General features: G+C 46.5%; 1 protein-coding gene and 1 long non-coding RNA gene across 3 annotated transcripts in view; both read left to right on the top strand.

The window, feature by feature from the left end:
* Positions 1–7,524, top strand: part of LOC114484394 (uncharacterized) — a 30,228-nt gene extending 22,704 nt beyond the window's left edge. The window contains exon 3 of the long non-coding RNA XR_003677240.1: positions 7,386–7,524. This is a non-coding gene — a long non-coding RNA (uncharacterized lncRNA). The remainder of the gene's footprint in view (positions 1–7,385) is intronic.
* An 8,701-nt stretch (positions 7,525–16,225) lies between these two features.
* RAB12 (RAB12, member RAS oncogene family) overlaps positions 16,226–21,193 on the top strand; it is a 31,623-nt gene continuing 26,655 nt past the window's right edge. For both annotated transcript variants that reach the window (XR_003677140.2, XM_024120808.2), the window contains exon 1: positions 16,226–16,715. Coding sequence is in view for 1 of the 2 variants with exons in the window: in XM_024120808.2 (XP_023976576.2) it covers positions 16,241–16,715 (475 nt within the window). In the remaining variant the exon portion in view is untranslated. The remainder of the gene's footprint in view (positions 16,716–21,193) is intronic.

The following is a 21,193-nucleotide window of genomic DNA, read 5'->3' as shown; positions in this document are numbered from 1 at the left end:
GGCATGTGGGATCCTCCCAGACCGGGGCGCGCACCCGGTTCCCCTGCATCGGCAGGCGGACGCGCAACCACTGCGCCACCAGGGAAGCCCCTTGACTTTTTTTTTTAATTGAGGTATAGTTAATGTACAATGTTGTGTTATTTTCAGGTGTACAGCAAAGTGATTCAGTTATACATATTTTTTTTTTCGGATTCTTTTCCATGACAGGTTTTTTACAAGATATTGACTATAGTTCCCTGTGCTATACAGTAGGTGCTTGTCTATCTTATATATAGTAGTGTGTGTATGTTCATCCCAAACTCCTATTTATCTCCCACCACACCCTGCCCCGAGGATTCGACTGATTGAAGCTATGTGCTTGAGAGAGCCGCTGGGCTCTGTTGATCTGCTCTTTGTAGACTCGTGCATGTGCATGCATGTGGTCCCACCTGTTCTAATCCCTGGCCCCACCATCTCAAGGGAAATGGGTTAAGGTCAAAGTGCACGCTCCGGGGGCCCAGGTGAAATTGTCCTGGGTCCAGAGCAATGCAGACACGCCCCTCTCTCCTGTCACTGCAGAGGGCTGGTCCTAGCAGAGGGAGAGTTGACCCCAGGACATCCCCCTAAATGGTGGAAGCAGCTGCAAGTGACTTCATTTTTTTAGTCACACCCTCTTCCTCACAGTTATATGTACAGCCCAATCCATCCTCTCCTTGTAGCTCTGTTTTGACATTCCAGAAATTCTCCGAACTCTGTATTCTCCTGTTAGGATGTTTTCTTTAAAGCATTCCGGTTACTTCAAGAGTAGATGAAACTGCCTTTCTCAAGCAGGAAAATCTTCTCACTGTTTTTCCTAAATTAGAAAACTATTTACCCCCCATTTATGGTGAGATAGGAGATCCCACAGAGCAAAGCAATTTTCTGCTAAACATTATTTACCATTTTCGGTGACAATTCTGACATGCTGGGGATAAGCACAATTTAAATGTATTCAGAGACCATATTTAACACTAAGAAAATTGAAAACGTCTAAAAAGATCTCTTGAATATCCCCTCTTCATGTTCCACCTGGCATAGCAACCATTTACACTTGATTTTGTGTAACTGACAGATTCAGAGCGCACTTGGCAGTCGTTGAGGTCTGCTTTTTCTATCCACGCGGGCACCAGCATAGAGTGGTCAGGATTCTGTACACATCAGTGTTCAGGATGTGTTACAAAGAGTGTTTGTGCACAGCCTTCTAATAGGTAAAGAGAGCGTGGTTTTGAAAGCATTCAAAAAGTTACAATTGGGCTTCCCTGGTGGCGCAGTGGTTGAGAGTCCGCCTGCCGATGCAGGGGACGCGGGTTCGTGCCCCGGTCCGGGAGGATCCCACATGCCGCGGAGCGGCTGGGCCCGTGAGCCGTGGACGCTGAGCCTGCGCGTCCGGAGCCTGTGCTCCGCAACGGGAGGGGCCACGGCAGTGAGAGGCCCGCGTACCGCCAAAAAAAAAAAAAAGTTACAATCCATTACACACACACAAAACACCCGGTTAGAACCAATAAGCAATTCAGCAAAGTTGCCAGATATGAAGTCAACAGGCAAAATTCTATGTATTGACACAAGTGTTCTCACCAAAAAAAATAAAAGGTAAATAATATATGAGGTGATGAGTGTGTTATTTAACTCAGTGGTGGGAGTTCTTTCATAATGTATAAATATATTAAATCATTACATTGTACCCTTTAAATATCTTACCATTTTTATTTGCCAGTTATACCTCAGTAAAGCTTAAAAATCAAAAGTAAAAAGGAAGGAAACTCTGACACATGCTACCACATGCATGACCCTTAAGGCCATCATGCTAAGTGAAATGAACCCCGTCACAGAAGGACAAATACTGTATGATTCCAGTTATGTGAGATCCCTAGAGTATCAAATCATAGAGATAGAAAGTGGGATGGTGGGGGCCAGGGGCTGGGAGAGGGGGATAGGGAGTTATTGTTTAATGAGGACAGTTTCAGTTTGGGAAGATGAAAGAGTTCTGGAGAGGATGGTGGTGATGGTTGCCGGACAATGTGAATATAATTAATGCCATCGAACTCAACACTTAAAAATGGTTAAGATGATAACATTTACGTTATGTGTATTTCATCACAATCAAAAATAAAACTAAGAGAATTCCCTGGCAGTCCAGTGGTTAGGACTCAGCGCTTTCACTGCCGAGGGCTCGGGTTCAGTCCTTGGTCGGGGAACAAAGATCCTGCAAGCTGTGCAGCGTGGTCAAAAAGAAAAAAAATAAAATTTAAAAAGTTATATTCCTAGATAGATTCATTTGTGTCATATTTTAGATTGCACATGTAAGTGATATCATATGGTATTTGTCTTTCTCTTTCTGACTTACAACAAGGTCCTACTGTATAGCACAGGGAACTATATTCAGTATCCTGTGATAAACCATAATGGAAAAGAATTTTTTAAAATGTATAACTGAATCACTTTGCTGTTTAGCAGAAATTAACACAACATTGTAGATCAACTACACTTCAACAAAAAAAAATGCAAAGAAGTTATATTCCTTCTAAACTAGAGTTCCTTAATATGATTTTGTCTGAAAGTATGTTAATAATCAAACCAATAGGGACTTCCCTTGTGGTCCAGTGGTTAAGACTTCACCTTCCAATGCAGGGGGTGTGGGTTCGATCCCTGGTTGGGGAGCTAGGATCCCACATGACTAACGGCCAAAAAAACCAAAATATAAAAAACAGAAGAAAAAAAAAAAAACAGAAGCAATATTGGAACAAATTCAATAAAGACTTTGAAAATGGTCCACACCAAAAAAATCTTTTAAAAAAAAATAAAAGCAATAAACAATAATGCAACACAATATGCTCCTGTTGTCACCCTTGGATTGAGGAGACTGAGGCCGACCAGCTGGTATTTCTGCACATTGGAAGCCCTGGGAGAGCAGATTTTGACTCAACGCTATCATTAGTATGACAAAAAAATGTCAAAATCAAACACTAAAAGGTTAATAATACAGATGATAAGCTATACCAAAACAAGGCAAATAAATCAAGTTACTTCAACATTATAGAATTTTAAAAGTGCAATAGCAGGGTGCAGTGATGCTGTCCAGGTTGTCACAGCACCTGGCCTGCGTCTCCAGGAGTGAGTGAGACACCCAGATGGATTCCAACACTGGGAGCATGTTTCTTTGCAGCCCTTGGTGTGAGACCCAGAGCAGCTCCCTCCGTCGGGCCACGAACTGAAGCAGCACAAGGATAACAGCCTTGAAACCGTCACCTGAACAGGCATCACTTACCACCCTCTCTGTGCTCAGCATCTCACAGCATGGCCGGCACAGAGGAGCTGCCTGAAAAATCATTGTTGAATTGTTCAACAGCACCGTGCGGTGAATGGCATTATTATTATCACTAGTTGACGGACAAGAACTCTGGGACCCCGAGAGGTTAAGCTACGTGTCAAGGTCATCATCCAGCAGTGGAGCCAGACGTTCTCGGCCCCAGACCCAGCTCTGTCCTTGTAAGGCTCCTCCAAGACTTTCCGTTTCCCACACAACAGTCAGAGGGATCCTGTAAGGAGGTCAATTGGATCAAGTGACCCCCCTGCCCTCAAGCCTCCAAGGCTCCCCACCCCACTGGCCAGAAATCAAATGAAATTTCTCTTCCCAGTTAGGAGGCCCTGCTTCCTGCTCCCTCCCCAACTCCAGCCTGTCACCAGCCCGACTGCACCCTTCAGCTCCACCCAGGATAGGATGGACTCAGACCCTTTTGTCCTTGATGGCTGTGTGCAAATCCCTGCAGTATCTCCCAAGATGTGGTCTTGCCTCTGGCTTACTATCTTGACCAAGCAATCACCCACGGGTCAAGGGTGCCCCACTGGGTTGACTCCTGCTTGTCGGGTTACGCAGGTGTAGGCGCTAAGCAGGTGTCACGGGGGGACCCAAGCCGGCACCCGAGAAGCCTGGGGGCAGGAAGCTAGAGGCTGTGGACAGGGATCTGTCCAGATGCAAGACACCTTGAGGTCACTCCTTCGCAAAGCGGGTCAGAGCCTACGCCATGCAGACAGCTGCAGCTGGAGCTGAAGCAGGATGTGGGGCTACTCCAGAGTACCCAGTGCACTGAATACTTAGCATTCGGGTAGGCAGATACAGAAAGAGACACATGTTTCCTACTGGACTGTGAGTGCTTTCAAGGCAGGTGTCCTTTCCTAAACCTCCTTTGTCAACTAACCCAGGAGTGTCAGGTAGACTTACTGAATAACATTTGTTGGTTGCATAAACCAATACATGAATTAAACGGTAAAGCAACATTGGATAGAAAGAGCCAGCTCACTTTCAGGTTTTGCCATATCTAACAGACCTGAAACGAAAAGTGCTTTGGTCAAGTCGTGCTTGCTTGCGCTGGCCTAGACGCAGATCTCGGGAAGCAGTGGGCAACGGTGAGGTCTGTCCTGACCTGGAATACAACACAGCCCCTGTCCACGGATGCCCAGGACTGAGAGTTTTTGGATGGGCCCCACATTATTGATGGAGAAACCCATTTTCTCTCATCAGATTTCTTAAATATGCAGTCTGAGCTAAGAAACTGAGGAAGTCCTCAGGCAGCAAAGAATAAGGTTAGCCCGCTTCCTCGAAAAGGCTGGGGGGCTTCCTGTGGAGAGGGACCATAGCCAGATCATCGCGTGGTGTACAGGGGACTTTCTGTGTCTCCTGCTGGAGACAAGGAGGAAGGACAGCTGGAAGAGGAGACTGACCTTAGCATCTGACTGCCAATGCTTTCTCCCCAGTGGGGAAAAAATAGAGGCTCAGTCACCAGGCAAATGCCAAGATGGACATCCTGAGCTGGGCTAAAGGTGGAGTGGATAGTTTATGTAGAGAACAAAATAGAAAGAGGAAGAGGAAAAAGAGAAGGAGAAGGAGAAGAAGAAGGTGTGAGAGAGATTTTTGTTTTTTTAATTGGCTTCTTTTTTTTTCGTGGCAGAAGGCCCTGGTTCCACGTTAACAAGCCGTTATTCCAAATATAAAATGACCGGTCCCAGCGGGGAAAAGTGACTTAGACTTTGGAAATGAAATTAAGGCAGCAGTAAGAGAAGCACATGTTGTCTGGGTAACGTAGTGGCTTGGTCCTGACCTTTCTGCAGACATCCTGCCTGGTCCTGTGGCCGCACCTATGGAACCTCCTTGAGGGCCAGCATCACCTGGAGAGCAGTCACTTCATACCACTAACACCAGCGAACACGTTCGGTATTAAAACAGCATTGTCAAGTTTAACCTTCAAGTTTGGATGCCTCTTTTCAAAGAAGGACAAGAGAAATCTGATTTTTTTTAACAGCATGACTATCAATGCGTAAATGCAGAAGAGTATTTGAGACAAACAAAAAAACCATACGTAATCTCGATTGAGGTACAAACCTTCCAAAATTTTTAGATCCTTTATGTACTTTCTCACTTGCTTACTTGCCGGACACAAAAGGATACATTATTTATAGCTCCATCTTTTTTCTAGAAGTCCTCTCCTGTCTCCTAATTCTGAACAATTGAGTGTAGAATAAGCAATTTAGACACACTCCTTTTTAAACTCCAGAGTGCTAGGTAAGTGAAAGGTATTGTCACTTGTGGTTTGAACCCTAAAGCAGCGTAACCCTCAGATGTCTAACGTTTAAGAATGGATGGACCAACCAAGAACGAAGTTAGTTGCATTTTAAATTTTTCCAGACTAAAAACAGCTTGCAAGTGTGGATTAATATCTATTTATTTATTTAAAATTAAAGAAATAAATGGTGGGAATTCCCTGGTGGTCCAGTGGTTAGGACTTGGCACTTTCACTGCCGAGGGCATGGGTTCAATCCCTGGCTGGGGAACTAAGATCCTGCAAGCCATGTGGCACGGCCAAAGAAAAAAAGAAAGAAAAGGGGGCATTATAAAGTGTATAGTAGGATATAAAAGTGCAGGTTTTTTCTGAGACCCTAAGATGAGAAAGATCACAGGCCAAACCAAGGTTCCAAATAAAGATGCTGACATTTAGGGTTGGTGGTGAGAAACTTTCACCCTCGCCCACATCAAAGGTCAGAAGGTGGAGACGTGGGGGGTTTGTACATATAGAAAGAGCTGTCCAGTGCTTTAAGTCCCAGCCCTGGGATAGGGGCAGGGGACACTCGCCTTCGAAAAAAGCATTAAGGGAACCCCAAGGTGAGCCTGGTTCGTGTTCCATTTGGTGGGGGCCTCGGAAAGAAGTGTCCTGATTGCCACCTGAGAAATCTGAAGGGTGGGAGATGCAGCGGCCCTGCAGGTAGCGGAAGGGAGGAAGGGGTGGTCATGTGGGAAGCCAGCATCCCCAAAGGGGCACGTATGCTTCCTGTGGCCCAGCCGTGGGCCCACCTAAGAGAAAGCCATTGTGGGTCAGATCTTGTCCAGGAGGGACACCTGGATCAGCAGAGAGCCGCAGGTCATGCCAGACTCCTATGGCTCTGGGAGTAATAGAAACAGTGAACCAGAAGGAAGTGGTTACCTCCAATTAGGGAGCTGCACGTGGACAACACCTGCTCACGTGAGTGGGCAGAGGAAGGTCTCCGAGGCACTCGCGCAAACGCCCACGAGAGAAAGAGTCAGCCTTGAGCATCTGCCAGCACCAGAGAGCAAGAATCCAACTCATGGCAGAAGGAACCCAACCCTGATCATTCCTTGTCTTGTCTCCCCAGGACCCCAGGTGACCCCCAACCCTGCAGGTGTCAGAAACAAGGTTAGCCAACTGGAGGGTTTGGGAAGAAATAGAACACTGGACAATGAGAGAAAGACCCTCTCCCCAGCAGCAAACTTCCCACCTGGTAGAGGAGAGGCACCTCAATTAAATCAAGTTTGAGTTTAGAAAATTGCAGGGCACTAGAGACACTCTTTTCTGTATTGAGACGATTTGCATTACGTAAGTGACTTCCAAAAGTCAGACAGCTGCTGGAGCTTTCACCCAGGCACCGCGAAAAACTAGTTCCACTGAATAAATTTAAAAGAACAGTGACAGATAAAGTTATTTCACGATGGCAACTCATGAATCATGCATTCGATGCACAAGTTACAAGTGTTCAGAAAACAGAAATAAAACCTGGGAAATTTTGATGTCTCCTGAAATACCTCTCATTACTTTTTAAATATAGGGTATTTTTTCAAATTATCAAAGTGGACTCATATGAGAATTTAGAAAAATACATTAAAATATTAAAAGAAAACGTTAAAATACCCACAATTTCCTATCCCTATTTTTTAAAGTCTGAATAGAAAGTGCCCTTTCTCAGTGGGAAAGAAAAATGGCATTCAAATGTTCCAACTATTATCTTTAATGGTGTAATGATAGGTTTTCCCTTTTGTTGCCTGTTTGCAGAAGCAGACGGCTGTAATTTTGTCTCCCCAGCTCACTGCCCCTGGCATCTCGACCACCTGTCTGCGCTTTCCCGGAATCGGCCTCCTCTGTCCGTGAATCTGGTTACATCAGAGCTGCGCGTGACGCCACTTTCTCTGTGGCTCTTCATGGTCTAAAGATGGAGCACCAACAAGCCAGGACAGTCAGAGGCCGTCCCTGTGAATTTGGCAATAGAATAAACAGCTCTTTCCTCTTCTGGGAACTGGGAAACAGAGTGAGTTAAGAGAGAAGCCCTGAAAGCAACACCTGGTGCTCAAGGGGTGTAGATGAGGTGGGAGAGGCCTGATGGAGTTGGAGTCATCCCCAAGGTCCACGTGGCCTTTCTGTCTGTGGTTTCCATGTGACGGGCCCATATCTGAAAACTAAATTCCCCTTTTTTGCTAACGCTTATCATTTCTGTAATCTGAAAGTATCAATAAGTACATTATTTAATATCTTTACATTTTCTTATTTTCCTTTTTTGAAAAGAAGCATGTATACTTGCTTAACTAAAATCTTCCAGGGACCTAAGACTGTCCTTATTTACATGTGGGATCTGGGTCCACTCTTAGGGACACAGAAAAAGCACACTGGATGCTTCCTTTCCATTCTGCCCCCATGTGTGTGCATTTTGTCTATTCTTAAAATTAAAATAACAGCATTAAAAAAGGGAAGAAAAATCACCACATGACAGCTGAGGGGCTGTGTGTGTGCATGTATGTGTGCATTCATGTGTGTGGCTGTGTGTACATGTATGCTTGTGTGTACATCTGTATGTGCATGTGTGTACTTTGTGATTGTGTGTGTGCATGTGTACGCATGTGATCGTGTATGCGTGTGCATGTGTATTGCACGTGGGTACTGTGTGGTTGTGTGTGATTTGTGTACACATGTGGTTGTGTGTGTACTTGTGTTGCACGTGTGTGCGTGTGTGGTCGTATGCACATGTGTATTGTGTATGTACATGTGTGTGGTTGTGTGTGTCTATCTGTCTGTCTGCTCTCTCCCTGGTCACAGTTAAAGTCATCACCGACTTCTTTTATGTCTAGTGGTGTCCAGGCTTTGGGGGTAAGCTGCTGGAGCCTTGTCCTTTCCACTCTTAGGGACACAGAAAAAGCACACTGGATGCTTCCTTTCCATTCTGCCCCCATGTGTGTGCATTTTGTCTATTCTTAAAATTAAAATAACAGCATTTCCATTACATTTCACTGTCCACTTGCCAGCCAAGAGGAGTAGGGACAGGAAGAGTGGTCCAGCCCAGAGGCCCATATCGTGCTGGCCTTGTCTGGTAGTTACACTTTCATCTCTACGGTTTGCTCACTCCTGGGGCTGCCTGCCTCCCTGACCCCAGATCTGAGGGTCACTCCTCAGGGACGTCTCGAGTGGATTGGGAGGGCACAGTTCTCATCCTGCACATGTGACTCTCCTCTCCCACCAGCCACAGCTCTTGTTACACCAACTGGACATTTGACCCAACTGGCTGGGTCAGGTGCCCTCTTTTGGAGACTCCAGATAGCTGGTTTGAGGCCCAGGAGCTGAGAGCCATCACCCAGAATCAAGCGGGTGAGACCACCTGTGTCATGTGTGCATCACTGCAGAGAAAGCCACCTGCCTGTATATACAAAGGACGAGGCAGCTGAGCCGAAAAAGCAGAGACGAGACTATGGGCTCCGCAGAGGTGGGACCCGTAACCTTACAACCTCTTGCGTGAGTTCGTGAGGGCTGCAGTAACAAAGAACCACAGGCCAGGGACATTAAACAACAGATACTTAATTTCTCACAGTTCTGGAGGCTGGAAGCCCGAGATCAAGCCATCAACAGGTTGGTTCCTCCTGAGGCCTCTCCCCTTGGCATGTAGACAGCCATCTCTTCCCTGTGTCCTCACGTGGTCCTCCCTCTGTGCCTCTCTGTGTTCTCATCTTCTCTTATAAAGACACCAGTCATATTGGGCTAGGGTCCACCCACATGACCTCATTTACCTTAATTGCCTGTTTAAATTAAGGCCCTGTCTCCAAATGCAGTCGCCTTCTGAGGTGCTGGGGGTTAGGACTTCAACACATGGATGTGCTGGGGGGTGTGGGGAGACACAATTCAGCCCAGAACACTCCGTCTGACTTTCCAGCTCCTGATTGTAGCACTTCTTGGGGCCTGTTCATCCTATCCTTGGGACACAAGATAACAAATTCTAACTTTTGACCTGTGATAATTGGAGTAGATTTCTACTCCTTCTGATCACATAATTCCTGACAAAAATAATTAGTCTTCTAAAGCAAAAACTGCTCTGTGGTTTTCCAGAATGGGAGGACCAGAAATGTGACTACTGCCTTCATACATGAATTTTGTTTATTTTTTTAAATTAATTTATGTATCTATCTTATTTTTGGTTGCGTTGGGTCTTCTTTGCTGTGCGCGGGCTTCCTCTAGTCGCAGCGAGCGGGGGCTACTCTTTGTTGCAGTGAGCGGGCTTCTCACTGCGGTGGCTTCTCTTGTTGCAGAGCACAGGCTCTAGAGTGCGGGCTCAGTAGTTGTGGCACGCAGGCTCAGTAGTTATGGCTTGTGGGCTCTAGAGTGCGGGCTCAGTAGTTGTGGCGCATGGGCTTAGTTGCTCCGTGGCATGTGGGATCTTCCTGGACCAGGGCTCGAACCCGTGTCCCCTGCATTGGCAGGCAGATTCCTAACCACTGCGCCACCAGTGAAGTCCCCATACATGAATTTTAAATAGCAACAATTTCCAAGTCCCTCTCTCGGTTCTGATTTTGAACTGAGCGCCAACTTCTCGAAGCATCTTCTTCCAGCTGAAATCTACCTTTGGGCTTCCATCAAAGATGCCAAATCCAAGGTGCTGTCGTGAGTGTTCCTGCATCTTCACAGACACTTGGAAGTCACCCTCCGGTTCTCACTTTCTGAATTTGGGGATGTTAGATGCACTGTCCTGGTTGGAATTTTGACTTCCTCAAGGAAAAATAGAGGATAGTTTTTGGATAGAGGAGCGTAAGGGGGTTCTAGGGATTTCAGGGTTGATCAAAGAAATAGACATGACCACCAGGTGGCAGTAGTACACACAGGCTTCTCAGGTGGGCTTTGACAGGTTTGCACCCCGGGAAGTCCCTCTGGGCTGGGACCATCCAGAGACTTCTGTGCAGGAGACCACAGCGTGGAAGAGGCGGAAGGCAAGGGACCTCCCCCAGGGATACAGGGCTCACATGGTAGATGATGTCTCTGGGCAGAGAGTCTGTGGATCAGAGAGCTCCAAAGGGCACAGCAGCTTGGGGTCTTTATAGCTCCTAGAAGCTTTATCTTTCTAGTTAGCAGATGTTAGGCACAGTTTCTCAGGGTATGCAAAGCAGGCAAGCTCTAAATGGCTAAAAATCTGCTTATTGGCGGTATGTTTAAAACAACCGAATGTATAAAAAATATTTTTAACAGCCTAAAATTTAACTTTATGTATACGTTTTTAATTAAAATAGAATAGGCATAAACCAAAAAGAAGGGGAAAAGTCAAGATGAAGTGTCAGTGTCATTTTGTTTGCAGGGAGGAGTCAAGAAATGGAACAAACTGCCAGGAAAAAATTCTAAGACCATCCCCAAACAGCTAGGTTACGTGTTATGTGTAAATGCCAAAATTAGGTATTATCCCACTTAATCTACAAATGAAAAAAAGGGAGTCAAGGTTTGTCCTATTTAGTACAAGAATTTTTAGAATGGATAAAAATTTGAGTTTGGTTCCTGCAAAGTTTTGAGCTGACACTTCTCAGCTGCCGAGAAGAAATTAACACTCTGGGGCCAACATACCAAGGCCACCTGGGCTCATCCATGTGACAAGGAGACAGGGATGCTGGAAAGAGGAAGGAGGTAAGTCATACACGTTTCATTATTTTAAAAAGAAAAGCCAGTCATTAATGAAAAACAGTACACGATTATGGAGCTTCTGATTAAATGAAGGAATGGATTCTGATTCTGTAAACTCCCTAGGTGGAGCTGAGCTTCATTATCGACCAACTTGGAATTGGTTTATCCTTATTTATTTCTTTTGAAGGAGAAGACTTACATTTAAAACATTTGACCCAAAGATGGTTACTTTGAAAGAACCCACATAGGATTTTCTTTAAAAGCATCGTGTGTGTAAATACATTTTTTTTGAAAGAACCCACATAGGATTTTCTTTAAAAGCATCGTGTGTGTAAATACATTTTTTTTTTTCATAACGCAGAGTGCAAGATTTTGATGTAGATTGCTTTGTGTCAGCTGCTTCCCAGCGGTCTAGATTTCCCATCTTTTTGACAGGAAGGAATATGACACCCACCACAGACACACATTCTAAGGATCACTTGCTTAAGTGTCATAACTTACAAGGATATGTTATTAAATAATAAAATGGAAACAAATATTGTTTGGTTGAGCCATTTCACAAAGGTAAAAATATTCAGGTCAAATGAAAGGTAACATTTTAAAACTTCACCTGGGGGCTTCCCTGGTGGCACAGTGGTTAAGAACCTGACTGCCAATGCAGGGGACACGGGTTCGATCCCTGGTCCTGGAAGATCCCACGTGCCGCGGAGCAACTAAGCCCATGCGTCACAACTACTGAGCCTGCGCTCTAGAGCCCGCGAGCCACAACTACTGAAGCCCGTGCGCCTAGAGCCCGTGCTCTGCAACGAGAGAAGCCACCACAATGAGAAGCCTGTGCACTGCAACGAAGAGTAGCCCCCGCTCACCACAACTGGAGAAAGCCCGTGCAGCAATGAAGACCCAATGCAGCCAAAAGAGGGAGTGCCTGGGCTTTCTTTTCACTTGCCCAGATGTGGGGCAGCAGGGGAGGAAAAAGGGGTGAGGCTTAAAAGATGTCAGTAGTCAAACGAACAAATGGAGTCAGAGTCTCCGTTACAATGTCACTTCTTTCAAAGTCTGTTGGTGACTGGTCGCTGTGTGCGTTCTTCAGTGCCGCCCCCTTCCCCTGACAGCAAAGTGTGTCATTGTGTTGCCTCCTTGTCTCCCAGTGCTAAACCCACATGACATTTCACAAAAATGTATAGTCAAAAGAGGAAATTGGTCACCAAAAAGAAAGGTGCATCAAAGAAATGAAAAGTGTTCATGCAGGAAGGGAAACAATCTACAGGAATGGAGTTAGAGAAGAAATGGCTGGTGGCGGGGAGGAGGAAAGGATTGGGAGTTTGGGGTTAGCAGAGGCAAACTATTACATACAGAATGGATAAACAACAAGGTCCTACTGTATAGCACAGGGAACTATATTCAATATCCTGGGATAAACCATAGTGGAAAAGAATATGAAAAGGAATATATATGTATAACTGAGCCACTTTGCTGTACAGCAGAAATTAACACAACATTGTAAATCAACTATACTTCAATAAAATAGATTTTTTTTAAAAAATGGCTGACTGTGGGATGAGTGACCCTGCTGCCTTTCGAGAGGTTTTAGATGTGCTGACAGAGGAGCTCAGTGAAGACCAGCTTATCAACACAGAGGAGGAAAATGGTTGTGGTGAAAAGGATGAAGCCGGCCCAGAGGAACGAATGCCAGCAAAAAACTTAACAGTCAATGAATTTTTGGAGATAATTCATAACATTGAACATGCAAAGAACAAAATGTTGGAAGCTGATCCAAACTTAGGAAGGAGTGTATCACCACAGCATGGAAAGGATGTCCACTCCTTATCCTAAGTCACATGACAAGATGAGCACTGTTCGAGCTATTCTTGATAAGTTTTCTACAGAGACACAAAACAGTTTAATTATCAATGTTTCTGATGTTTTAAATGACACTGTCCTAAATAACGCTAGTTTTATTATTTCTTTCATTTCTTTTTTTGTTTATTTTTTAGGTTTTTAAATTTTTATTGGAGTATAGTTGCTTTACAATATTGTGTTAATTTCTACTGTACAGCAAAGTGAATCAGTCATATGTATACATATATCCCTTCTTTGGATTTCCTTCCCATTTAGGTCACCACAGAGCATTGATTAGAGTTCCCTGTGCTACACAGTAGGTTCTCATTAGTTATCTATTTTATACATAGTATCAATAGTGTATATGTGTCAATCCCAATCTCCCATTTTGTCCCACCCCACCCTTCCCCCTTGGTAGCCATACGTTTGTTCTCTACATTTGTGTCTCTGTTTCTGCTTTGTAAATAAGATCGTCTATACCAATTTTTCAGATTCCACATATATGTGTTAATGATATCTGTTTTTCTCTTTCTGACTTACTTCACTAGAGACTGTATGACAGTCTCGAGGTCCATCCACATCTCTATCATTTCTTTATACACTTATAACTGACAGTGTTTTCAGCATCTCGACAAAAATTTGTGAAGGTCATGGAACAATCCTAATTTTCCCCATTGATATGTAGATCATTTGAACTCTTTGAACTTGCACAATCATTCTTATGGTCCCTCAATGCCATGCAGAGTTAGGAGTGCCTGCACTAATTTGACCTGATTGGTCTGTAATGTTTAACTCTTGTGATTAGTCCCACCTTTGTAAACCACAGCCCTGACTGTGTTTCCAGGACCCACTGTCTCCAGAATCCTCCCTCCCGCCTGCCTTTCCCAGGTTCGGTGGCTTCTCTTCCTTTGCCTGTCTTTTGGGCATTCGTGACCCTAGATTCTGTCCTTGACTCTGCTTCTTACTTTCCATGCTCTTCCAGTTCTAGTTGTTTGTAAAAGTTACAGCTTCTCTGGTCTTAGGTGGTGATGATGGCGCTAAGGTGACAATGAAGAAAGGGGGGGTCTTACAAAGTGATAGGAAGGAATTTCTGGGGGGAAAGCAGGACGGCAGGGTATCCCCTTTATTTCACAATCTGGATTTAGGACCAAGCCCACAGAGCCGGCTAACTTTATCAATATGAATATCTATGAAATGTCATTCGTTCTTTCACAAACATCTACTGAATTGTACTGTCTCTGGTTCTATGTTCTGGAACACTATGTATCAACAAACATATAGTATAAAGCAACACCTTGGATTTTAACTGTGTCCTCTGGGGGTACTACCCAACTCCCTGCCACTTAACCCATTAATTATCCTAGTGGAGGAAGTTACAGGGCTGCTTTATGAGGAAGATATTCTGTTATGGACAAGAGAGCCTTCAGCTGCACGTCCCACACCAGGCACAGATGCCTACTGGGACAGGCAGTGCTATAAATCAGGATGGACTGAATTCAAAATCTTGAGATTACCTTTGCGTATGTGTCTTGCTTTGTGAAACTGCAGTACTCCCGGAAACTCTTGGGTAAATCAGGTTCTTTAATTCCTTACATTAACAGTGAGTTAAGGGGCTTCCCTGGTGGCGCAGTGGTTGGGAATCTACCTGCCAATGCAGGGGACACAGGTTTCAGCCCTGGTCCGGGAAGATCCCACATGCTGCAGAGCAACTAAGCCCGTGAGCCACAACTGCTGAAGCCCGCGAGCCACAACTACTGAAGCCCGCGAGCCACAACTACTGAAGCCCACGTGCCTAGGGCCCATGCTCCTCAACAAGAGAAGCCACCACAATGAGAAGCCCGCACGCCGCAACGAAGAAGAGCCCCGCTCGCTGCAACTAGAGAAAGCCCGCGCGCAGAAATGAAGACCCAACACAGCCAAAAATAATAAGTAAATAAAATAAATTTATTTTTATAAAAACAGTGAGTTAATAACGGACTCTGCATAGGTTGTTAGTAGATGTTTTCCTGATGATGCTGATTAGCAAGAGGGGTGGCTCTCTTTCCTATATGAGAGAAATCCACAGCTCAGAGTGGCTCCATGATTGTGAACGAGCTGTGCTTAAAATAATAGAGATCTGACCATATTTTAAACATCCTAACTAATGAAAAGACTCCTATTGTGATTGCTTTTGGAACGCTAAGAATTCTCTTATCAGTGTAAACTTCCAATTTACTTTGTGGGCAATGCTAAATTTTTACAAATCACGTTTATAGAGCAATAGCCACACGGGCTACGCATTACTAAATCCACTTCTAAATAAAGCTGAAATTTGGTGGGTTACCTGATCAGTCTCGGCAAATGTGCCAGCTCCTATCGTGTTTAGAACCCTGTGTTCTGAGGTGCTCAAGTTCACGCTGAGGAATTTGCTAAACAAATCCCTGGCAAGGAGTCAGAGCAGTGGTTTTCTGTATCCTTAAATCCTTTCAAATAGAAATGGCAAAACACTCTGCCCGAGTCCACAATTCCTAAACTTTTGGAGTGTCAATCTTGGAGTTTCTTACTGTTTGAATCTGAACTCACTCGCTTCCCCAAAGGAGCAGCCTATTTATTTATTTTAGAAGTTAAACGGAATGAAAACTTCTGCACTTTGAATTAGGCAGAAATCAGGGCTAAAAATAACTGATTTCGCGAGTTTCCTATGGAAAATGTAAGACAGAGGTGATCAGTCTCCTTCCCAAGCGGGGTAGGTGGGGTCTGGGCCTGAGCGAGGGCGGGTCTGCACGGGACTCCCTGGGGGCGGGGGTCGAGGCGGGGGCCGGCCAGGGACTTTCAGCGCCCGGTGACAGTGCGAGTTTGTGGCAGTGATTTGGGGAATATCTCAGAGTTCAACAGGTTAGGGGAAGACAGCTAACACACTGGCCTGGTGTTTGGGGGCTCTGCTCAATGACGGCAGGGACAGGAGGAGGGAAAAAGGAAAGGGGGGATGAGGATGGAGGAGAAGGGAAGGTGAAAGCCGCAGAAATAAAGGGCAGGGAAGAGAGGGCAGTGGAGGCAGGCTGAGCAGAGGGGGCGAGAACACGGGGGAGGCGCGCGAGAGGGCGGTCCTCCCGGCGGCAGGGGGCGCGCTCCCGGCAGCCCAGCGCCCCGCCCCACCTCCCCGCCAGCCGCGCTTGCGCCGTCGCCCCGCCTCGCCCGGGATGCTGCTGCCGCTGCTGCGGAGTAGCTGCTTCCCTTCCTCTTCCCCTGGCGGCGGCGGCGGCGGCGGCGGAGCAGACACGGGCGCGGGGGGCCGGCCGGCGGCCCAGCTGCAGCGCGGAGCCCGCGGGCCGCCGGGGCCGCTCGAGCGCGCGCTCGCCCAGCCCGGGGCCGACCCGCGGCGCGCGGCGGAGGCCGAGGGAGCGCGGGGGCCCGGGGCGCGCGGCGGGCGGCGGGGGCCGCATGCGTGCATGGATCCGGGCGCCGCGCTGCAGAGGCGGCCCGCGGGCGGCGGCGGCCTGGGCGCGGGCTCCCCGGCGCTGTCGGGCGGCCAGTCCCGGCGGAGGAAGCAGCCCCCCAGGCCGGCCGACTTCAAGCTGCAGGTCATCATCATCGGCTCCCGCGGCGTGGGCAAGACCAGCCTGATGGAGCGCTTTACCGACGATACCTTCTGCGAGGCCTGCAAGTCCACCGTGGGTAAGGCTGGCTGGCCGGGCCGTGCATTCGGGGTCGGCCCCAGGGAGCCCCTGCCTCCTCTGCCCCGCACCGGGCGGAGACCCCAGTCCCCACGCAGAGTCGTCCTGCGCCCCCGCCCTGCGCCGTCACGAGGCCGGGTGATGCGCGGGGCCTGTCCAGCCCGGAGCATCTCTCCCCGGAAACCCCCCGCCCGCTCGTTGCCAGGAAAAAGGTGGTGACAGGTGGGGGGCAGGTGGGCAGCGTGGTGGACTCGAGCTGTGCCCTGGCTAGATGGCCAGAGTGCGTCATGTGTGGTGAATTTTGATGCCCTAACTTTCCCGTCCTAGGAGTAGGGGTATTTCCACTGTCAACCCGGCTTATTTTCTAATTTTGAACTCACTTTTATGTTGCGCTGAAATAATGACGTTTTAAATTCCCTGTGGAGGATCTCCGGGGAATATGCAAACTAACTCTACACTAAGTTTCTTCTTTTAACTGTAAATGCGGGGCAGAAGCACTTCAGCTGTGTTTGTCCGTGACCTCAGATAACCCTCCAGGGGCTCCGAAAGTGGGGAGGAGGCCTCCGGCACCGCCTGGTACGTGAAGTATAGCGAAGTAGCTACAGGACCGACCGGGTCAGGAAGTATCGTGTCCTCAGGTTGTAAAATTGAAACTGCGGGGAAGTTTTCTGATGAAGTCACATGTACAGGCCTTGGCGTTGAGGTCTGTCAGGTCGCAGTCGGTAGCAGCTGCTTCTATGGAAAACCCCTTAAAAGCTGTCAAAGGTAGGGGAACCCCGCAGATGAGATAGTTCTTCGAAAGGAAGATCAGTCACCTTCAGTAATAGTGAGGGATTCCCCTAGGGGAGGTCCAAGAAACAGTGAATATATGGTATGTAAATATGAAATTCAGAATTAAAAGTATCATTCCACACACTTGTACAAATATTTAGTATTGTAACCAGTGGTAGTTCCAAGGTGATACAATTTGAGGATGAACTGGCTTTAAGTTGTCAGGTAACAAAACACTACTACATTTAAAATGTCTTATTGGAAGACTGACCTCCTAGTTTTTATATTGTCTTTTTGTTTTGTTTGTGAAAATGTGTTTCCCTTCATGCTTTTTTTTTATAATAGATCATTTTGGACATATTTGTGCTGTCTGTACCCTGTGTGTTTTTAAGATCTTGGCCTTGGAGTCATGATATTAAAGTTCAGTAGCATACCTTAGACCTGGTTCAAACATCCAATCTTGGATCATATAAAGTACAGGGAGTTATTAAACCATCCAACGAGGGTTTATACTGTTATTTTAGTACCTGGCATAAGTAAAGTAGAACAAAAAGCAATTCAGAATTATCCATCTTTTATGGCTCCACACTTAAAAATATGTAAAAATGTAGAGTAACATAGCTGTACTAGGTGAAGAGAAACTAGCACAGGAATAATGGGTGGATAACAGGGCTTGGGTGGCTGGAGGGCGAGATGGGGGATGAGCACAGGTGTGCTTAGAACTGGGCAGAGGAGAAGTGAGGAGGGGTTTTTTAAGCTGGGGCCACAGTGGAGCAACACCCACACAATCTGGGAAGGAATCATTAGGGGACATCGGGAATGAATGCCTCAGGACCTTGGCTGCCAGGCCATGGAGTGTGCACCTTCTCCTGTAGCAGCAGGAGCCATAAAGGCCTCTGGGTACATACAGCCCTGGCAGGGTTGCATCGGGTATTTGGGAATCGGGAAGAAACCGGGAGGCGAGGGGACCAGGCAGTCGGTTTCTCTGTCCCCTTAACGAACAAACATAAATGCACACGCCTCCCCACACCACTGCTGTTGTGGGGTTCCCTGTGAACTTGGACTTTGTCTTGCTCATGTTTGTTTCCTCCATACGTAGCCTGTAGTACTTGGCTTGATAAGTGTTTATTAGTTGTGGGAAGTTCAGAGAAAGATGCTAACTTCTGGTCTGACCCAGAGCGTGAGAACACTTTAAGAAAGTTAACTAACCCCCCTTCAATCTCTGCCTGTGAGCTGCTTTTCCCTTCCACTTATCAGATCACTTATTGAGCACCTACTGTGTGCTGGTGCTGTACTACCCACGGGGGCTTGAGTGAAGAGGACAAAGTCTCTGTCAAGATGTGGCTCAGAGCCGTGAGGCTCGGGATGCCCCAGGGTGATGAGGGCAATGTAGAGATGTGTACAGGCTGGGGAGCGTGGAGGAAGCCCCCCCCCCCCCGAGTCAGGGTGGGATGAGAGCTGAAGCGGGAGGCTTCCTCTGCACTGGAATGCTATAGAGATGAAGTTCATTCCCCGCGTTCCTTTAGAAAAGTGCATTTAAACGTGGCGCTGGGTGTGCTGTACAGTTGGGGTTGCCTCACCTGAATGCCTCCCGCAGGTGGCTTATAGAGTCCTTCTGAGGCCAGTTGTTGAGTTTCGTGTCCACGGAGCACAGTCAGCTCTGCAGATTCTGCTCCGCGGGGCCCCTTGCCCTCACCCTGTCCGGCTGGCAGAGTCTGGAAAAGACCATGCGCCCTGCAGCCCGGCACAGGTGCTGACCCACGAGGGTCGCTCCAGTGATGGCTCAGCCAACCTCAGGCTGGAAGCACGCATCTCCAGTGAGTCAGACTCACTGGACTTTCTGTAAAAGATCGTAGCAGAAATCCTGAGGGATTTGAGATAATAAACGTATTTTGTAAAGTTACAAATGAACAAAATGATTTTTTTGTTGTTGTATTATTAATCAAATCAGAAGTTGATTTGGTTTACAAGACACACAGAACTCACCAGAGTATGACACTGAGAAGACTGTTTTTAATAATTGACGTATTGGGACTTCCCTGGTGGCACAGTGGTTAAGAATCCTCCTGCCAAGGCAGGGGACATGGGTTCGAGCCCTAGTCCAAGAAGATCCCACATGCCGCGGAGCAACTAAGCCCGCGCGCCACAACTATTGAGCCTGCGCTCTAGAGCCCGCGAGCCACAACTGCTGAGCCTGCGAGCCACAACTACTGAGCCCACGTGCCACAACTACTGAAGCCCGCGGGGCCCTAGAGCCCGTGCTCCGCAGCAAGAGAAGCCACCGCAATGAGAAGCCCGCACACCACAACAAAGAGTAGCCCCCGCTCGCCGCAACTAGAGAAAGCCTGTGTGTGCACAGCAACGAAGACCCAACGCAGCCAAAAATAAATAAATAAATAAATAATTGGCCTATTTAATGGAAATTGTCTAGGTGGAGTGTTACTTTCAAATGGGATTTTGTGTTCGTGGAATTGAGTTACTTAGTCTGATATGGCTGGCATGGTTTGACGGGGGCTTTAAAAGCCTCAGGAACAGCTTTTTGAAGTTTGAAAAATGGGAAAAAAACTAGTTGGCTGTAGAAATTCACAAGTCTCTAAAAAAAAAAAAAAACTCATAAAGTTATGTATCTGTCAACCTTTGTTTTTTAACTATTGGAGCTAACCGTTAAGTTTGTTTGGATCGAAATATTTTTACCAGGCAGCACCCTGCCTCCACCCACCCAGCAGCATTAAATTTCTAGAAAAACATTCTAGAAAACCTGGGCTCTTGATGTAAGCTTTGCCATGAACTAGTTTGTGACTTTGGATAAGTAATTTATTGTCTTTGCATGTGAAAGTTTACGGTCTATTAGTGGTAGCTACATTTCTTGAGCATGTACTGTGTACCAGCAAGAGTATACTCTTTCTAAACCTCACAACAATCCTGCAAGTTTCCCCATTTTACAGATGAGGAAGCAAAGTCCCAGAGGGTAGACAGCTCATCCACAGTGGCCCAGCGGTCAGCAAGTGGTCAGGGCCAGGGCTGCAAGTGAGTTCCTTCTATCTGTCTGTTCCTTAGCTTACTTTGAGATTTAAATTCACTTTATTCTGAAAATTTGGATAGTTCAGAATCAGACACCATGAAACCCTTTCCTACTTGCCTAATTTGGTCCCCCTGAGAGCCCTGTGAAGGTAGTGATGTCATCGATCTATGGTATCATTGACATTGACTTTCTTTAACTATGCCCCTATTATTTGTCACTTTCCTCTGGATATTAAAATACTGCTCTGAAAATTGCATTTCTTACCTAAATATTCAATTATTCAAATATCTTAAGCCTTTTACATATTTTTTTAAATATATTTAAACAGAGGAAAAGGAGGAGTAAGACATTTTGGACCAGAATTCTCATTTCCTGGGCAGTAAAGTTTCTTTCAAAGTGCCGGAGGCCAACATAGGATCGCCATTTCTTTTACTTTGCCATGTAAGGACATTTTTTTAACAATCCACTACCACCAACTTTAAAAAAAAAAGACTTAACATGAGGTAGACCAAAAAAATTAGGAAAGACAGAATATCAGAATTTAAAAGTTTTTTTTGTTTGTTTGTTTGTTTTTTTTGTGGTACGCGGGCCTCTCACCGCCGCGGCCCCTCCCGTTGCGGAGCACAGGCTCCGGAAGCGCAGGCCCAGCGGCCATGGCTCACGGGCCCAGCCGCTCCGCGGCATGC

This window comes from Physeter macrocephalus, chromosome 19, assembly GCF_002837175.3.
Source record: "Physeter macrocephalus isolate SW-GA chromosome 19, ASM283717v5, whole genome shotgun sequence".
Classification (NCBI taxonomy): domain Eukaryota; kingdom Metazoa; phylum Chordata; class Mammalia; order Artiodactyla; family Physeteridae; genus Physeter; species Physeter macrocephalus.
This window is presented reverse-complemented; position numbering and strand designations above follow the sequence as displayed.